This window comes from Miniopterus natalensis, chromosome 19 (genome assembly GCF_054644295.1).
Source record: "Miniopterus natalensis isolate mMinNat1 chromosome 19, mMinNat1.hap1, whole genome shotgun sequence".
In the NCBI taxonomy this organism is placed as follows: Eukaryota; Metazoa; Chordata; class Mammalia; order Chiroptera; family Miniopteridae; genus Miniopterus; species Miniopterus natalensis.
This window is the reverse complement of record NC_142099.1, coordinates 18,306,024-18,321,833: the sequence shown is the minus strand read 5'-3', so window position 1 is coordinate 18,321,833 and position 15,810 is coordinate 18,306,024. Positions and strand designations below refer to the sequence as shown.

The 15,810-nt window shown below is 46.5% G+C and overlaps 1 protein-coding gene across 2 annotated transcripts in view; it reads left to right on the top strand.

Moving 5' to 3' along the window:
* ASTN1 (astrotactin 1) overlaps positions 1 to 15,810 on the top strand; it is a 237,910-nt gene that overhangs the window by 188,402 nt on the left and 33,698 nt on the right. For both annotated transcript variants that reach the window (XM_016205049.2, XM_016205048.2), the window contains exons 15-16: positions 1,713 to 1,817; positions 3,858 to 4,046. In XM_016205049.2, the coding sequence (XP_016060535.2) occupies positions 1,713 to 1,817; positions 3,858 to 4,046 (294 nt within the window). The remainder of the gene's footprint in view (positions 1 to 1,712; positions 1,818 to 3,857; positions 4,047 to 15,810) is intronic.

The window sequence follows — 15,810 nt, the reverse complement described above, 5'->3', positions numbered from 1 at the left end:
CCTGCTTGTCTCTTTTCCCACTAGGAAACAGTTCAATTAAAGGGAACATCTTCTAATATATTGAAAAATCTTTAGTTATTTAGTGGACTTGCAGTTTTTTTTATTAACAGACTGCAAAATCACAGCAAGTGATCTGACGTAACTAGAGAGTGCTCATTACATAGAACAGTTTTCCTAAGCAGGCCCATTGTCAGCTCCAATAAAACGTGCCTTTGAAGTATGGGACTGGGGTCTTAAACTTGTAAAAGCAGAATTTCATTTATATGCCTTGAAAATTAAAGGTTAAAAGCCAGAGTAGGTAGCAGTATGACTGTGGTCACAAAACTTTATGCCCTAAAGAATATTAGAAAGAAAAAGTACTGAAAACCTTCTCTGAGTCTTAAGTAGCTTATCTTTGATGGCCTGAGATTAAATTTAAGCAATTGATTCACTAAGCACCTTTCCTGACCATTTTTTTCTTTTTACCTTACCAATAATTATGCCCATATGATTCACACAGAAATGGAAATGTGGCAGTTGCTCAGGTAATTTGATCAGCGTTGACATGCAGCTAATTAATCCCACCCACTGTTCATCTAGTTTAGGTATTAAATTAGTTGATTTTGCCTGAAGGAAGCATGGGTCAAAATGGCAGGATAATTCACTATGTTTGTATCATTGCCATTATATTTATATACACACTTGCTATCTACCTATCTATCTAAACTTCCTTTGTATGCGAACATCATTTTTGCATATATACATATATACACACATAAATATCCATGTCTTTCTGTATACTTATTCCTATTATATATACATAGCAAATGCTGGGCATAGGAATGAAGCTAAGATTGGTTTTCTATACTGAGTAAGGTAATTTTTTTTACTTCCTATGGCCTAACTATTTTGTTTCTGTAGCGTTTTATAGTAATGGCCAGAATTCAAATAGGGTGCCATTCTCTCTCCAAGGTGCTCAAATAAGAACAGCCCATTATTATAACATCACTAAAAGGCTACAAGGATGTGTTTCTCGAGAGTGACCTTGGATGAGTAACTTGGCTTCTCAGAGCCTCAGTTTTCCCATCAATAAAAGGAGGAGCACAAATAAAGTGTCTATCGCCGTATCTGGCACATAGATGGCACCCAGTATAGGGCCATCCCTGCCCTTAACTTAGTTGTGCTGACACTGTCCCTCCTGGTAAAGAAGAAATAAGCATGATCAGCTTCAGAGTAATTAAAACTTAAATACTGAACACAGATCAGTTAAATGGGATGGAAAAATCAATGTTATCAGGTACGTGAGCTGAGTTAATTACTGCAACTATTAAAGGCAGTAAAAATCTGGTGTGTTACAGTAAGCCCGGAGCTTCATATACATTTATCAAGAGAATATTATAGCAGAAGAGTTAAGAACCCCAGCCCTGTCTCAGACACACCCTATGTTTGCATAAGGCCCATATGCAAACATCATCTCTGAGCCTCAGTCTCCCCATTTATAAAATGTAAATAATAACACCTATGTCACAAGGATCAAATGACTTTATATGTGCAGAATGCATAGAAAAATGCCAGGCACAGAGTAAGGGTTCAGTAAATGACAGCTGTTTACTGTGATTCCAGAAATTCCCTCCATCAAATTTTCTCACACTTACCTGCTTCCCCCCAACCTAGTAGATTTGGGACTTGGGAATCCATCCCACACGCTAAGCCCATGTCTCCTCTGACCCTAGGGATGGTGAACTTCAGCGAGGTGTCTGGATATCCTGTGCTGCAGCATTGGAAGGTTCGGTCTGTGATGTACCACATCAAACTCAACCAAGTGACCATCTCTCAGGGTGAGCACAGCAGCATGCTGCCCCTCCCATGTGCTCCCAAGGCGGGGGTTTCTTTCCAAGTTTATCCCATTGTTGAAGGTGCAGTCTAAGTGAGATAGATAATCAGTTCACTTAGATTCACCCGTAAGGGCAAATCGCTGGAATCCAACCCTTTTCTAAGGATAGATTAAATTGCAAATTTTATCTTGGGTCACAGAAGAGATGGAGAGGGCAAGGCAGGGAGCACTGAAGATAAACACCTACTTTATCTCTTTTCCTGGGGTCACCCGGTGTATAGACAGGATATGCAAAAGCAGACTTTCTATAAATTGACAGAATAAAACTTTCCAAATTCAACCAGCAAAACTTAGAGGTTTCATACAATGAAGGGAGCAAGGGAAGGAAGGAAGAAAGAGGGAGGGGAGAGGAAAAGTAGAAAACGGCTTATAATTTCTAAACAGAAAGTAAGCAAAATAGATGATAGGCAGGCAGGCAGATAGATGATAGATAGATAGATAGATGATTGATAGATAGATAGATAGATAGATAGATAGATAGATAGATAGATAGATAGATAGATAGATAGATGATTGATAGATGATAGATAGATAGATAGATAGATAGATAGATAGATAGATAGATAGATGATAGATAGACAGACAGACAGATGATAGATAGATCTAGTAAGTTAAGTGATGAATTTGAAACTTAGGACAAATTATTCTGAAACAGAACAGTGGAGTGCCTTGTACAAGTATTCTTCAGATCTTAGCGATAAATGCCTTGAATCAAGTTTTCCCTCGCATTTGGGTAATTCTAATGTGCAGTTTGCAAAAGAGAAAATGTCTACAAATACGGCCTTAGTATAGATCTGTGTCTCTGTTCCTTCTCCCTCATCCCCATGGACTGGGAGAACATTACTCGATGCCCTCCTCTGAGGCTATCTAAAACATGTACCAGACCTGACTCTATGCTCAGAGTCTGGCTTATCTGTGTTGGATGAAAGGCTAACTAGATTCAGATATTGTTGGCACAGGCTGACAAGACAAGGGAGCGCAGTCTTAGGGCCAGCGGGAGAGAGAAGGGGTGCAGGCCAGATGGAGTTGTGAAGAGCGGAGAGAGGTATACTCACAGAAGGTAAGGCTTTGTGCACAAACAAAATGCATTCAGGATAGAGAACATCTCCAGAGGGCAGGGAAGGACTCAGAGCTTTTTATTTTTTATCCTGAAGGATAAAAAGAAGGGGGAAGAAGGGGTTGGGATGATGGTCCTACTGAAGTTCACTCTGGTGGCACAGAAAACACCCAGAAAGACCTAAGCCACTCTCCCTTCTAGGAGACTCCGGCAGTGCAGGCCCTGCCGTGCACAGGTGCTGTGCAGATCAAAGCCACCCCTGGCATCTCGGTGATGTGAACTTCTGAACTTGGGGTCTCATGTCTGGACCAGGCTCTGCCTTTTGGGACACAGGTGGAGGCCCATATGAAAGAAGGGCTGTGGAACGCTGGCCAGGTTGAGCAGGCATTGGATTTAGAAGATTTGCCTGCAGGCTATCTTTTGGACAAATATAATTCTCTTAAACAGGGAAAGCAAGTTTGGGATAGGCACACTCCCACATGCACGCAGCAGAAGTCCCATGAAGTGATACTTCATCTTACCATGTGAAATGTTCTCTGCTGGTATTTGTGAGTCTATTTTAGACTATGCTATTCTTCTTTACTTTTTTTCAATTGCTATAATTTGAACTCACTAAATTGATTTAATGTCATGACTTATAATTTGAAAAACAAACAACACTCACTACAGTAGGGGGGTAGGTTTGGCTGTGTTTTGCGTAACTTGCACAAAGTTAACAACATGGCCAGCTGGCTTAAATAGATCATTTATTCAGGAACCAAAAGGTCGGATTTAGCTGAATGGAAACACTCACCTGGTTGTTCCAGCCAGCTCTGCAGCTCACTCTGGGCCACACAGGACACCCACAACTGGGGCTGAATGGCCTGGGAACCCAGATACCCACATTGTGGGCTCTCACTCTTACTCTTGGGTGATGTTTCTCCATAGCCCTCAGCAACGCTCTCCACTCCCTCGATGGGGCAACATCTCGTGGGGACTTTGTGGCCTTGTTGGACCAGTTTGGCAACCATTACATCCAGGAAGCTATCTACGGCTTTGAGGAGTCCTGCTCTATCTGGTACCCAAACAAGCAGGTCCAGCGGCGACTCTGGCTGGAGTACGAAGACATCAGCAAAGGTGAGTGACATGGGCATCAACAAAGTTTACACCTCAGGCAAGTACTGGCTGTCTAGGTGCAATAGGAACAAACTTAAGGAGTGGGTGGGTGAAGGACCAATGCAGATATTGCCTTGATGCCCAAAATCACCGAGGTTTGGTTGCTAAAACCCAATCTCAACGTGCGAGTATTTGGGGGAAATTTTAGATTTGGGATGGTGCCCAAACTGTATGGTCACTGTGTTAGTTATCGTGGAGGGAGCCCTCCAAAGGCTTTCACCAGGCACCATGCATTCTGCTACCATAGCAACAGCTGTTCTTATGGACTAGAGGAGGAGGGGGGACTGCAGTCTCCCCACGACTTCCTGCGCCTGGAAGTCCTGACCTTCACTGACTGGCAGCCCCTCCAGCAACTACATGGTAAACCCCTTCTCGCTCCATCCCGCCCTGTGTTTAGGCCCATTTTTCCTACTGATTTGAGCTACAAGGTTTATACAGCTCCAGATACCAGCCTCACAAATAAGTCCTTGTTCACTATTTGATGGCACAAAGTCCAAGGAAGTACAAGAAATGAGAGTTTTTCAAACCTTCTGAATTTGCCTTCTGGTAGAAGGGGAGTACTGGCTAGTTAATGTGCATTCTAGTCAACCAGGACTGGTTAAGAATTGTCATTCATGGAATTTCTTTTCCTGAGCTAATCCTCATGGCCTTCTGAGGAAGCCAGGTTGTGGATGTGTGAGTTGCTAAAGGGTGAGTGATGAAATTAGCACAAGGGGAATTCAAGAAGTAGGTCATCCTGAGATTTAATGACCAAGGGACTGGGGACGAGTTGGCTGCAGTGGGGAAAGTGGTCCCCAGTGGCTGAGATTCTCTTGGTCCTCTGTACTTCACACAAATTCCCATTTCATCTTGCTCAAGAAGTAACAGAGGCCTGAGAGTGTCCTCTGGCTACTTTCTTCCAGAAGAAGCAAAGGCTTGTGTCTGGGCTGTAGTTGCTACAGGCATTCTCCCCCCACCCCCCCACCCCACCCCAAGCCCTGATTCCCCTAAATTCAAAGACACAACCACAGGGTTCTAGTAACCCTTCAAACTTCAGCATCTTAAAATTGTTTTGATTCCAATTTGCCAAAAAATGAGTGTAACAGAAGCAAATACAGATAAGACCAATGCCAGTGGGCAAAGCTTTCCTATTTTCCATGCCACAGCCTAGTGATTAACCAAAAGGTTAAACCCTCCTCTATTTTTGTTTGCCAGTAGTTCAAGGGCTGCCAGCCTCTGGGCGGTGAGGAGGTGAGCCCGGCCTTCCCCAGATCTTTGGGTTCTCCTCTCGCTTCTGTCCCCAGCATCCTGGCATTGCAGTGTCTTAAGGTTAAATACTGAGCCCAGGAGGGAAATTCGTCCATGACCTTGGCGTTGTGCCCTACCCCTCTCGATATGACGATTCCTCATGAAGCTTTGTGTCTTTATCACTGACACAGTGCCTGACGTGTGCTCAGCATCCATTGCTGAAGGAATGAATCCTTTGTTTTGTTCTCACTTGAGAAGAAAGCAGCCAAGGACTAGAGATCTGTAGATTACAGAGAAGGGACCGGAAAAAACTGGACCTTCTTCAGATAGGAACATCCAGGGGCTTACTTTTAATGCCCCCCCCCCCCAACATACTAAGCACAGTACATTTTCTTTCCTTTTTTATTTTATTTCATACTCCATTCAGGAGTGGATTTCCTTGGGTCTTTCTTTCCTTTGCCAGCGTCACTCTCCTTGTCACTTTGGGCCTGACCTTGGCCGTTGCATTGTCTTGCCACTGCTCATGGTGCCTGCCACCGGGGTTACCTGGGTTGACAGTTGGCAATAAGCAAGCTCTTCCTTTCTGCTGTACCTGCTTGCCCCAAATCCACTGTTGTTGTGGGTTTTTTGCATTGCTTTGTTTCCAGCCAGTTGCTCCTTTCCCGTGGGGAAAGCTAAGAGGAATAGCTTCCTGTTCTTCCGAGACACAAGCTGGGAGGGTTTCCCCAAAGTCGACCCTCTAGCTCTGAGAAGTTATAAGTCAGATCAGAGTTGAGGGAAGAAAAACCCTTCCGTGGCATTGTGTTTCTACCGCACAGGATGCCATGTGTGCCACTTCCCATCAATTTATTTGTGGGGGGAGGGAGCCCAGGACACACTGGGCTGGCCCGCCCCCAGGGTCAGGAGCAGGCTTCTGCTAAGGCTGAACCAAACACAGCGGCCGGATCGGCAGGCAGCCTCCCGAGCGCGGCCCGTGAGCGCGGCCAGCGGAGAGCCGTCCTGTGCACCCGGTGCTGGTGCAGTTTGTAGGCTAACTTGCATAATTGTGATCCGTGGCATAAAAACCTGATTAGGTTAAGGATACAGCGTCAGAATCCAATGAAGAGTAATGACGTGCGTTTCTATAATGCTTTATGTTTTACAACCCTAGGGCTGAAACCAGCTCCAGAGGCTCTTTTGGCTCTTTTTATGCACATTTACGACGACCAAGTTAGCACTCTAGTAGCAAAGCAATTACAGCATATAGCTATTTTCTTTAAATGATTAATTAATTCATTCAACAAACGTTTGCTGAGGGCCTGCTCCACGCGTACCCTGTAGTGAGCAGAGAGAGGGAATGGAGGAGACAGCTGTTCCCTGGCTGTCTCAGGCAGGCGGGCCTGATGAGGGTGCGGCTGAAAATGAGCCTGGTGGCATCACAAGCAGAGTCTTCGAAAGGAAACTGAGCTTTCCTAAACATATGTGTGAGGATTTAATTAAAGGCTCACGTCCCTAGGCTCTGATGCAGTGAGTCCAGAGTAAACTGAATCTATAGGTTGAGGGAGGAAGCGACTACCGACAATGTTGCCAAACAGTTACCATTTTTCTGAGCACTTGCTTCGAGCCAGGCACTTTGCTGAAAATGTTACATAGCTTTTCTCACTTAATCCTCAGACATATGTATTGCTGCAGTCTCACCCTCCCCATAAGAAAGATCAGGAAATCAAGCTTCAGAGAGCTTAAATAACTTGCATATGGTCACAGAACCAGTAAGTGGCAGAGCCAGGAGAATTCCTGTGCCTACTGAGATATGCTGTGAATGGCTGCATGCTGTTTTGCCTGCCGACAGCACACGGGAAGATCCAGGGAGGAAGGGTAATGGACAGAATGAAGGTGGGGTCAAGGCCTAAGTGAAGCCAGGCCACTGGTCTAAGGCGAACCCACCAGGGCAGATGTTAGCCCTGGTTGGATTTCCTTCCTGGTGGGTCCACACTGCCTTTCACCTTGAGTTTTCTGGATTTTGGATCATTGAGTGGTTTTGTTGTTTTGTTTTGGCTTAGCCGTGATCTGTGATGAAGACAGTTGCTGGCGTATTGTTTTTCCTATAGAGAAGCACGTTCCAGAATTTACTGTGCCCATGTGTCACCTGGGAACTTGTTCACATGGAGATTCTGACTCAGGGTACCTGGGCAGGGCCCGGGATTCTGCATGTCTAACAAGCTTTCAGACACCAAAGCTTCGGATCCAAGGGCCACATTCTGAATAGAAAGGCTATGTAATTTAATTGAAGACCAACAGGGAGCGGGGTCTGTCATCTTCCCTGTCCAGTGCTCGTGGCCTCCAGGGGGCCGTCGTGATGTCCTCTCCACGGGGGGGTGTCACAGCCAAGGGGACCAGCCTGAATGGACCAGGACGTTTCTCTGATAAGGCATTAATCATTAGGCTCCTGTGCAGAATTGAACAGTCTTAAACCCTTAGGCACGGAAAGAAATTGGAAACATGCCAACAATCAGAATTAAAAGCGATGAGCCGATTTTTTAAAACTCTGTACTGTAGGCAACATTGTCCCCATCTTACTTTCTCAGGCATTCTCTCTAGGTTTTTAAAAATAGTTCTCAAGAAGCCCCCATTTTTTTTTGCTCTAGAAGCTGCAGATTGTTACAGAGTTTCATATTTTCACTTGGCTGCTGCTTCAGTCTGGCTGCCCTGATAATAGTGACGTATGGTCCGTAACATACAATTAGTAGTTAATGATAGAGTACTCTGGGTTATTCTCTGTTCTGCAAGCTTTGCCTTCACAACTTGATTGACTGCTCTTTAGAGTGGGCTTCTTTGTTTATTTAGAACCTTCTATATCTAAACATTGGTCTAGGCACTGGGCATAGAATGGTGGATGGCACCAAAAACTTTCTGGTTTTCACGGAGCTTATGTCCTGGTGAAGAGAGACAAAGTGGCAAGTAACAAATAAATGACAGCAGTTGTTCTAGATGGCGATAGATACGATGAAGAAACTCAAACCAGGTGATGTCATGGAGGTTGACTGGGGGTGGGGGAGCTGATTAAGATGACAGCCACATGGAAAGAAGGCCTCCATGGTGGGGATGAGAGGTGAGTCTGATCTGAGACCTCCTAGACAAGAAGAAGCTGGCCCTGAAAAGATCAGGGGGAGACTAGTTCAGGCAGAGGACATAGCAAACCCGAAGGCTTCATCATCGCTAGACATTGCTTGGTAAATTTCAGACTGGGGACCAACGTGGCTGTGGAGAAGAGAGAGGCCTGGATTCTCGGACAGAATATGAAGGGAAGAAACTCTGCAGTTGGTTGGTTCTGTCTCCTAGATTCGGCAAGTGGGACCCGTTCCTTTAGCCCTTCCCGCTTCATGCAGAATGTAGGTCAGTGTTCGTGTGGGCTGGCCATGGGGATACAGACCCCAGAGAAGTAAACATATGGCTACAGTCTTAAAAGCGCAATGCATCTGTCTACCAGGATTTGTATATTGATCTTAAGTTACGGGCTCTAACCCACAACTAATCATTTACCTCTGCAAAAAATACATGCATATGTGTATATATATATGTTGGGGGAAAACTACAAAATAATTGGTGATGCAGGGAGATTTAACGGCAAATGTGAAAATCTGAACTGGACCTCACTTGGGGTTTTCATGTCATTTGGGATGAGAACCTTGTGTCTTACGCAGTCATGTGTCTATACGTCCCGTCCTTCTCTAAGGCAGCATGTTGAGGGAAAGAGCACTGGATAGGGAGTCCAGAGACTGGGGTTCGGGGTCTCAGTTGAGCCATCAATCAGCCCCTGACCTTGGGTAAATTTCTTAACCCTCTTCAAAATAATGTCTCGTCTGTGTAATAACTAACCCGAAATAGCTGATGCTTAGAGTTTCTTCTATTTCTGGTGCCCTGCGACTCTGTATATTCGTCATATGATTTTCACTCCTGATGACAGAATGCGGCATTGAAGAACGCCTGGCTCAGGCTAACTAGGTTAACTCAGCTGATATTTCAATGAGGGAGTTTAATATAGCTGTTTGCAGCAAGGGTTTAGGGTCAGACAGGTCTGTGTCAACTCGTTTCATTAGCTGCGGCTCTTGAGAAGTTTGCGTGCATAAAGGCCCTGAGCCTCGGTTTTCATGTCTGTGAAACAGGGCTGTGAAGACGTAGCTCACAAGTAAGGACTATGCAAGGACTGAAGACGATAATTACATATAAAGCACAGCCTAGCATCCTGTAAGCATTCGATGTGTTTTGACTTGTTATTTTTATTATTAGCATCATTTAAATGAAATTTGTAGTTCAGCTCACTATTTTTGAATAAAATGGCAACTGAGAAGAATTTCAAAGAGATATCGGTAACACCTGCCCCGGGTAAGCTCTCTCTTCACGGGAACACTGATGTCTATTTTAGAAATCACAGATCACCCGCGAACCAGGCTAGTGCAGCAGGGGAGTCAAACCGTCCAAAAGTCAGAATCAACACCATATCCTTTGACCATCGTTTTCAGTCCCAGTTGTAGCCCCTTTGCTGGGAAAAGACCATAAAATAAGCATGACTTCCCCCTCCTGTATATATGTCAAGGATTTATTTCATTTTAGGTGAGTAAGGGGGTAGAGGCTATAAAATGTACTCTCTGTGGAAAAGGACCCCTGGGGAAGATGTTTTTGATAAGCAGCCTGGATGTTCCTGCCTTTTAAGTACCAAGGACCTGTCAGGTGCGTTCATCAAAGGGGGAGAAATTCATGGACGTGTCCAGCTGAGATTCAGAGCCTTGCTGTCCGGGTCACTGCCACGTACAGGTGCAGACACTCACGCCTCCTGTGCCCAGAGGCGCGGCCCTGGCCCTCCTAAAAACCCAAGTTCCAATGGGTGCATGGAGAGGTGGAGAGATGACATGTTAGTAGAGTTTGTGTTTTGTTAGGCTCCTATCTTTTCCTGATTTCCATTAATAATCTGCTATAGAGGAGCACTGTTGTATCCTCAGAGGCGTGGGGGCGTCACATCACTTCCTACCCCTGCCCCATCCCTCACAACACATGACACACACACAGCATCGAGCGGGCAGTCAATAGACATGGGTGAAATGAATGAGTGAATGCCGTCGTCTTTGCTCTTCCTCTCCCCTTTCCAAGGGAAATGACAGCATATTGTCTAAGACAGCATGTCCCAAACGCCTGCCCCTCCAACCTCCTGGCGCCAGCCCACCCTTCATCACCCCCTCCCATCTCCAGGTCTGATTGTTGTATGTGTGGAGGTGGGCGGGGGGATGGTTTCATGCTCTGGAGTTTGGCATTAGAAGAATAGATATCAAAACCAAGCCATCAAACATAAGGCAGGGCTAGGATTAAATACTAGGAACTGGAATAAATCCATGTGTGGAGGTCCAATTAGTGACTGTTATTCCAAGTTTCCAGCTACCAGTTAACGTTATAGAAGCTAACAATAGTCTTTTTTGATCACCCGTCCTATAATTGCTTTTCTTATAGAACAAGTTGGAAGGTTTTCTTTGTGGGGGAAGGGGGTAATGGGATATGTGTTGGGTGTAATATGCAACCTGTGTTTAAACTGAAATATGAGACATGAAAGTGCTTGACCTAAGCCCACAAATCAGCAAACCCCTGTCTGCCCATCCGTTGGCCACTAGCCATTTCCGTCCATTCAAAGTTTCCATTCCTCCATTGCCTGTCTCCCTGAATCTCAAGGAACTCTTCGGAAGTTGGTTCGGTTATTGAAAGAAAAGGATTAGCAGGAAAAATTAAAAATAAGAAAAAACTAATGTCAAGGAAATCAGGAAGAAATGGATCAGGGAAGTAATTAATTTTGAAAAAAATCAGAGTGGTTGACATCATTTTCAAACCCGGCCCCAACTGCCAGCTATAGTACAAAAACGCTGATGATTAATGCTACAACAGTCGAAGGCCTCAGAATACATCATTTCTGTCTCCCTTACTGATAAGAGGAAGATGGTTTTCCAATCAGATCAACTTCTCTCTCTTAAAACTCCCTGGGGGCACTTTGACTTTCCTGCTGATATATGGCTGCGTCAGAGTCAGGGACTTAGAGACCTCAACTAGTGGCACCTAGAGGGAAGTCTGGAGCTGCTTTGCAAAGTAATGATGTTCATGCATTTATTCAGAAATGCTCATTGAGCTTTCACTGTAGATCAGGCACAGTGTGAGGCACCAAGAATACAATGGTTAATGAAAGAAGGCTCCAAGCCACGGTGGGACATTAGATGTTAAAGGTAAAGCATAATTATTTTCTCTTCCAGGCTCATCCTCTCTCTTCTATTCTTGCAGTCAACTAGTCAGTATCTGTGGGACCCATGAAAGAGGCAAAGAAAGCCATTGCAAGGTCCAGAACACACGCTCCACCTTCAGAGTCCATCCTGATCCCTGGAAAAGGGGACCAGGCTTGGGCACATTTTGTCCTCAGGAAGAATCGGAGACACTGGAGGGGAAGCCAAGGGGCACCTGTGGAGGGCCGTAGGTGAAGGACCTCTTGCCACATCAGGCATTTCTGGGGAGAGGAGCTGTTTGGCTAGATTGGGCCATCTTGAGATATGTGGGATATCAAGACCACCACCTTGGAGCTTTGCGAAGGGCTGTTTTGGTCTAGTGTCTGCCCACTGAGGCAGGATTGGGTACAGTAACTGCTTAAACTGAGTTCATGACCCAGGGCTCCAGAGAGTGGTCACACTGATCTCCCCTTAAAGCCCAACTTAACTAGGGATACATGGCTTGGCTGAGTCAAAACCACACAGTCTGTCAGCTTGGCTAAGTCTGACAAGGGGCAGACTTAGGATTTAATGCCACAAGAACCCTTAGTTTAGAACAAGTGCAACAACCATGCAGGTTCAAAAAGACCTTCACATGCATTTGCTTTTGCTGATTAAAAAAAGGGGAGAAAGAAAGGAAAAGAAAGGTAGAAAGACGCATTTCTGCAGCTCAAAGTCTCAATAAATCTGCCAGTTAAAGTATGTGCTTTGTAGGTGAAATGTGAGTGCCAGTGACGTGGGGAAAAACAACCTAATCGGGTAAATCAGCAGCCTGGACTCCCTTGACATTTTTCTGTTTCCTTGGGGTTTTTCTTTAGTTGGGTTTATTCTGCAGAGGCAGCTTCTAAAGTCACTCCTTGTAGGCGCCTCCACTGCCCGAGCCCAGGGCTACTGCGCCTCCTCTCAATTTATTACAAGTCTGGTCGATTACGGTGGTAATTGGTTCTATATATATTGATGTGTTTGGGGCATTTGCGGCTTTATGTATTTTTATTTGGTCTGTTTTGCCGGAGAGAGAAGGGGACTCCGTGCCCACTTCGTAACGCCCCGTAGGTGGTGCCATAGATGGTGCTCAGGGCGGGTTCGTGGTCACTGTGGATGAGCCGTGGGGAGGAGGGGACGTAGGAGACGCCGCCGGCCACCTTCCTGCTCTGTGCTTTCCTGTGCAGGGCTGGGGGACAGAAGAGGCGCTTCTCCTTCAAAACTTCCACGCATTTCTCTTCAAGGGTAATGACTATATTGGGACCTGTATAGAGCATGTATCTTGAGATCATTGGGCTGGTAGAGGTGACTAAGGATCTACAGATAAACGTAAAAACAAATTGAGCCCGGCCGGAGCTGCTCAGTGCTTGAGCTTCGACCTATAGACCAGGAGATCGGGGTTCGATTCCCGGTCAGGGCACATGCCCGGGTTTCAGGCTCCATCCCCAGGAGGGGGTGCGCAGGAGGCAGCCGATCAATGACTCATCATTGATGTTTCTCTCTCTCCCTCTCCCTTCCTCTCTTGGAAATCAAGAAAAACATATTTAAAACAAAAAAATTGAAACCAAAGAAAATCTTTCTTATAATTCCGTCGGCCATTTTAAAACAAATTCATTTATCATTCTTTATTTTTCATCATTCAGTGATTGTTTATTGAGTTTCTACTTGGTGCGGGCATTCAACAAACAGTAGAAGGGACACAATTCCTGCTGTCATGGAGCAGACATGGAAGAGACAATATAAACAAGTAAATGAAGAATAAACAGAATATTAGGAACTTCGGGCTGTGATAGAGGGTCGCAGAGGCACTGCCCACCGTAGGGTGTTAGGGAAGGCCCTGGTGGCACTCATGCTGACGTGTAGAGGAAGAGCTGGAGGAAAGATGTCCCAGGAAGAGGGAGTGGCCAGTGCAAAGGCCTGAGGTATGGAAGCCTGATGGGGCTGGAGCAGAGTGAGCCAGGAAGCCGTGGTCTGGCTGGAAGCTGGCAAGGTCAGGATGGCCACGCAGAACCATGAGAACCCTGGCCAGTCTGCTAGAGAGGAGGTCACTGGGGCAAAAGCCCAGCCACGTGCCCTGCTCTGGGTGGGGCCACATCAAGGCCCGAGTGGACTCAGAGACACCAGCCAGCGACCTAAAGCAGTGATCCTGGCATTGCACGTGGAGAAAGGACAGAGCGAGGGTTGTTTATGGAACAGAGGTACTGAAAGATGGTGTGTCTGGGGAGGGAGGGGCAGGGGAAGAGGAACTGAGATGACTTCTGATATTCGCTTAACAACTGATGATGCCAAAGTGCCATTTACAAGTTGGGGGCCGACGGATGGAACTGGTTGGGGGATGGTGGGGAGTGAAGAGCTTCATGCAGACCTATCGATTTTGAGTTTCCATGGAGACATGCAAGTGGAGAAGTCAGGTAGGCTATCGGATATGTAGGTCTGGAGCTCAGAGGAGAGGTCAACACTAGAGAGGCTAACCTGGAGTCTGCAGAATTCAGCCAGTACCTGAAACCCTTGGAACGGAAGAGCTCACCTAGGGAGGAAGGCTAAGTCAGAAGCGGGTCCAGGACCAAGCCTTGAGTTGCTTCCACAGTTAGAAGTCAGGTGGAGGTGGCAGGTGTGGGGGGAGTTCAGAGGGTGATACTGTGAAGGAGCAGGCAGGAGGTGGGAGGGTCAGAGGGAGGCTGTGGTGAAGAGGATGGACAGTTGTCTTGTCCTGCTGAGCAGGGGATTGAGACTGGTAGGTCAAATGTCACTGCCTAGTTCACTTAGAGAATTATAAAATAGTATAACTGCAAAGGCCCTGTGAAAGGATCATAATGGCAATATATATATTTCAGAATTTCCAGTTGTTGGTATTATATACACAGTCCATATTTCTCGTCACCCTGGAAGGGGGCAGGTAGGTTGCCTATCTGACTCTGTTTGGTGAAGGGATTTTTTATGAGTTTCTCTTAGTCACAGTGGCTTCACTTTGAATCGTGAAACCATGCTAAGCAGAGCTCTGACCCTTGGGGTATCTCTGGAGTGTGTTGTCCCAGATCCTCTGGATGTTGAGCAGTAAGACCATTCCCCACCTGGATCATCTACCCGCAGTCCCTGTGCCCCTGCACAAGGCCTGTCACTCCCCCCCTGGCAGCCCAGCACCCCCGACTCCAGAGAGGAGGAACTGAGGTCCACACGTGGAGACGCTAGCCTGTGGCTGCACAGAGAGGGGCAGAAGCAGACCTGGACCCCAGGCTTGATCAGTCGCCATCCTTGTCTGAGCTCTGTGTCTGCTCTCCACGTTCTGGAACCAGAGTGGCTCTGGGCTTGTCCCTTTGCCTGGGTGCATCTCTTTGACCTGAGGATCTGCCCACAGTGCTGCCCCAGGATCAGCACCCCTCCCATGGGGACGCCAGAACAGACGTGAGCTCATCTACTCCTAACAGAGTTATTTTGAGTAGGCATTGTTAACATAATAGCAAAGAAAGTAGAATCCATACTCAGCCCAGCTCTTACCTTGCCACCCAGCCCTGGGGAGAGCTCCGTTCCACAGTGAGTGCACATTCACTCCGCACTGACCGCTGAAGGTGTGTGGAGCACCAGGCCCTGTGCTGAGTGTTAGGAATAATTGATGAGTAAGAGCCAGGCCCTGCCCTGATGTTGTTCATAAAATACGTGGAAAGGTGTCTGGTAAACCAGAAACTGCAGTAAAGTGTCGCGTGGGCTGTAAGAAACCTGAGAACAGGAAGCAGCAAAGGGGAGCTCTGAATTCAGACGGGGCAGGGTTTGGAAAACCATCCGGGAGGAAGTGTTGCTGGACGGAGTGGGGGAGGGTGAGTGGACATCAGCGGGCAGCCCTGGGAAAAGGATATTCTGAGCAGGGAAAGGAAAGGCAGGTGGGACACCTGGGAAATGAGGCTTAAGGGCCGTCTGGCCACACCCTGTTCTCTTTTGATCTGAAAGCCTTTTGATGATCACTGAAGGGTTTCAGTACAGAGATGTGGTCCTACTGTGCCTCAGAGGAGTACGTCTGGTAATCTACGGAGGGTGATTGGAAGAAAAAAAAAAGCAGAGGTAGGGTGACTGGCTAGGAAAAGTTTGGAGGAGACCAGGTGGGAACTGCCGAGGGCCTGGACTAAGGGTGAAGAAATGTCAACTGTAGGGTGGACATGAGAGTAATTTAGGAAAATCGCTAATAGGTGACTTTTTGGACATGAAGGGAGAGGATATGGTAAGGCCCAGCGTGGAAGTCTCCTGGGTGGAAGTAC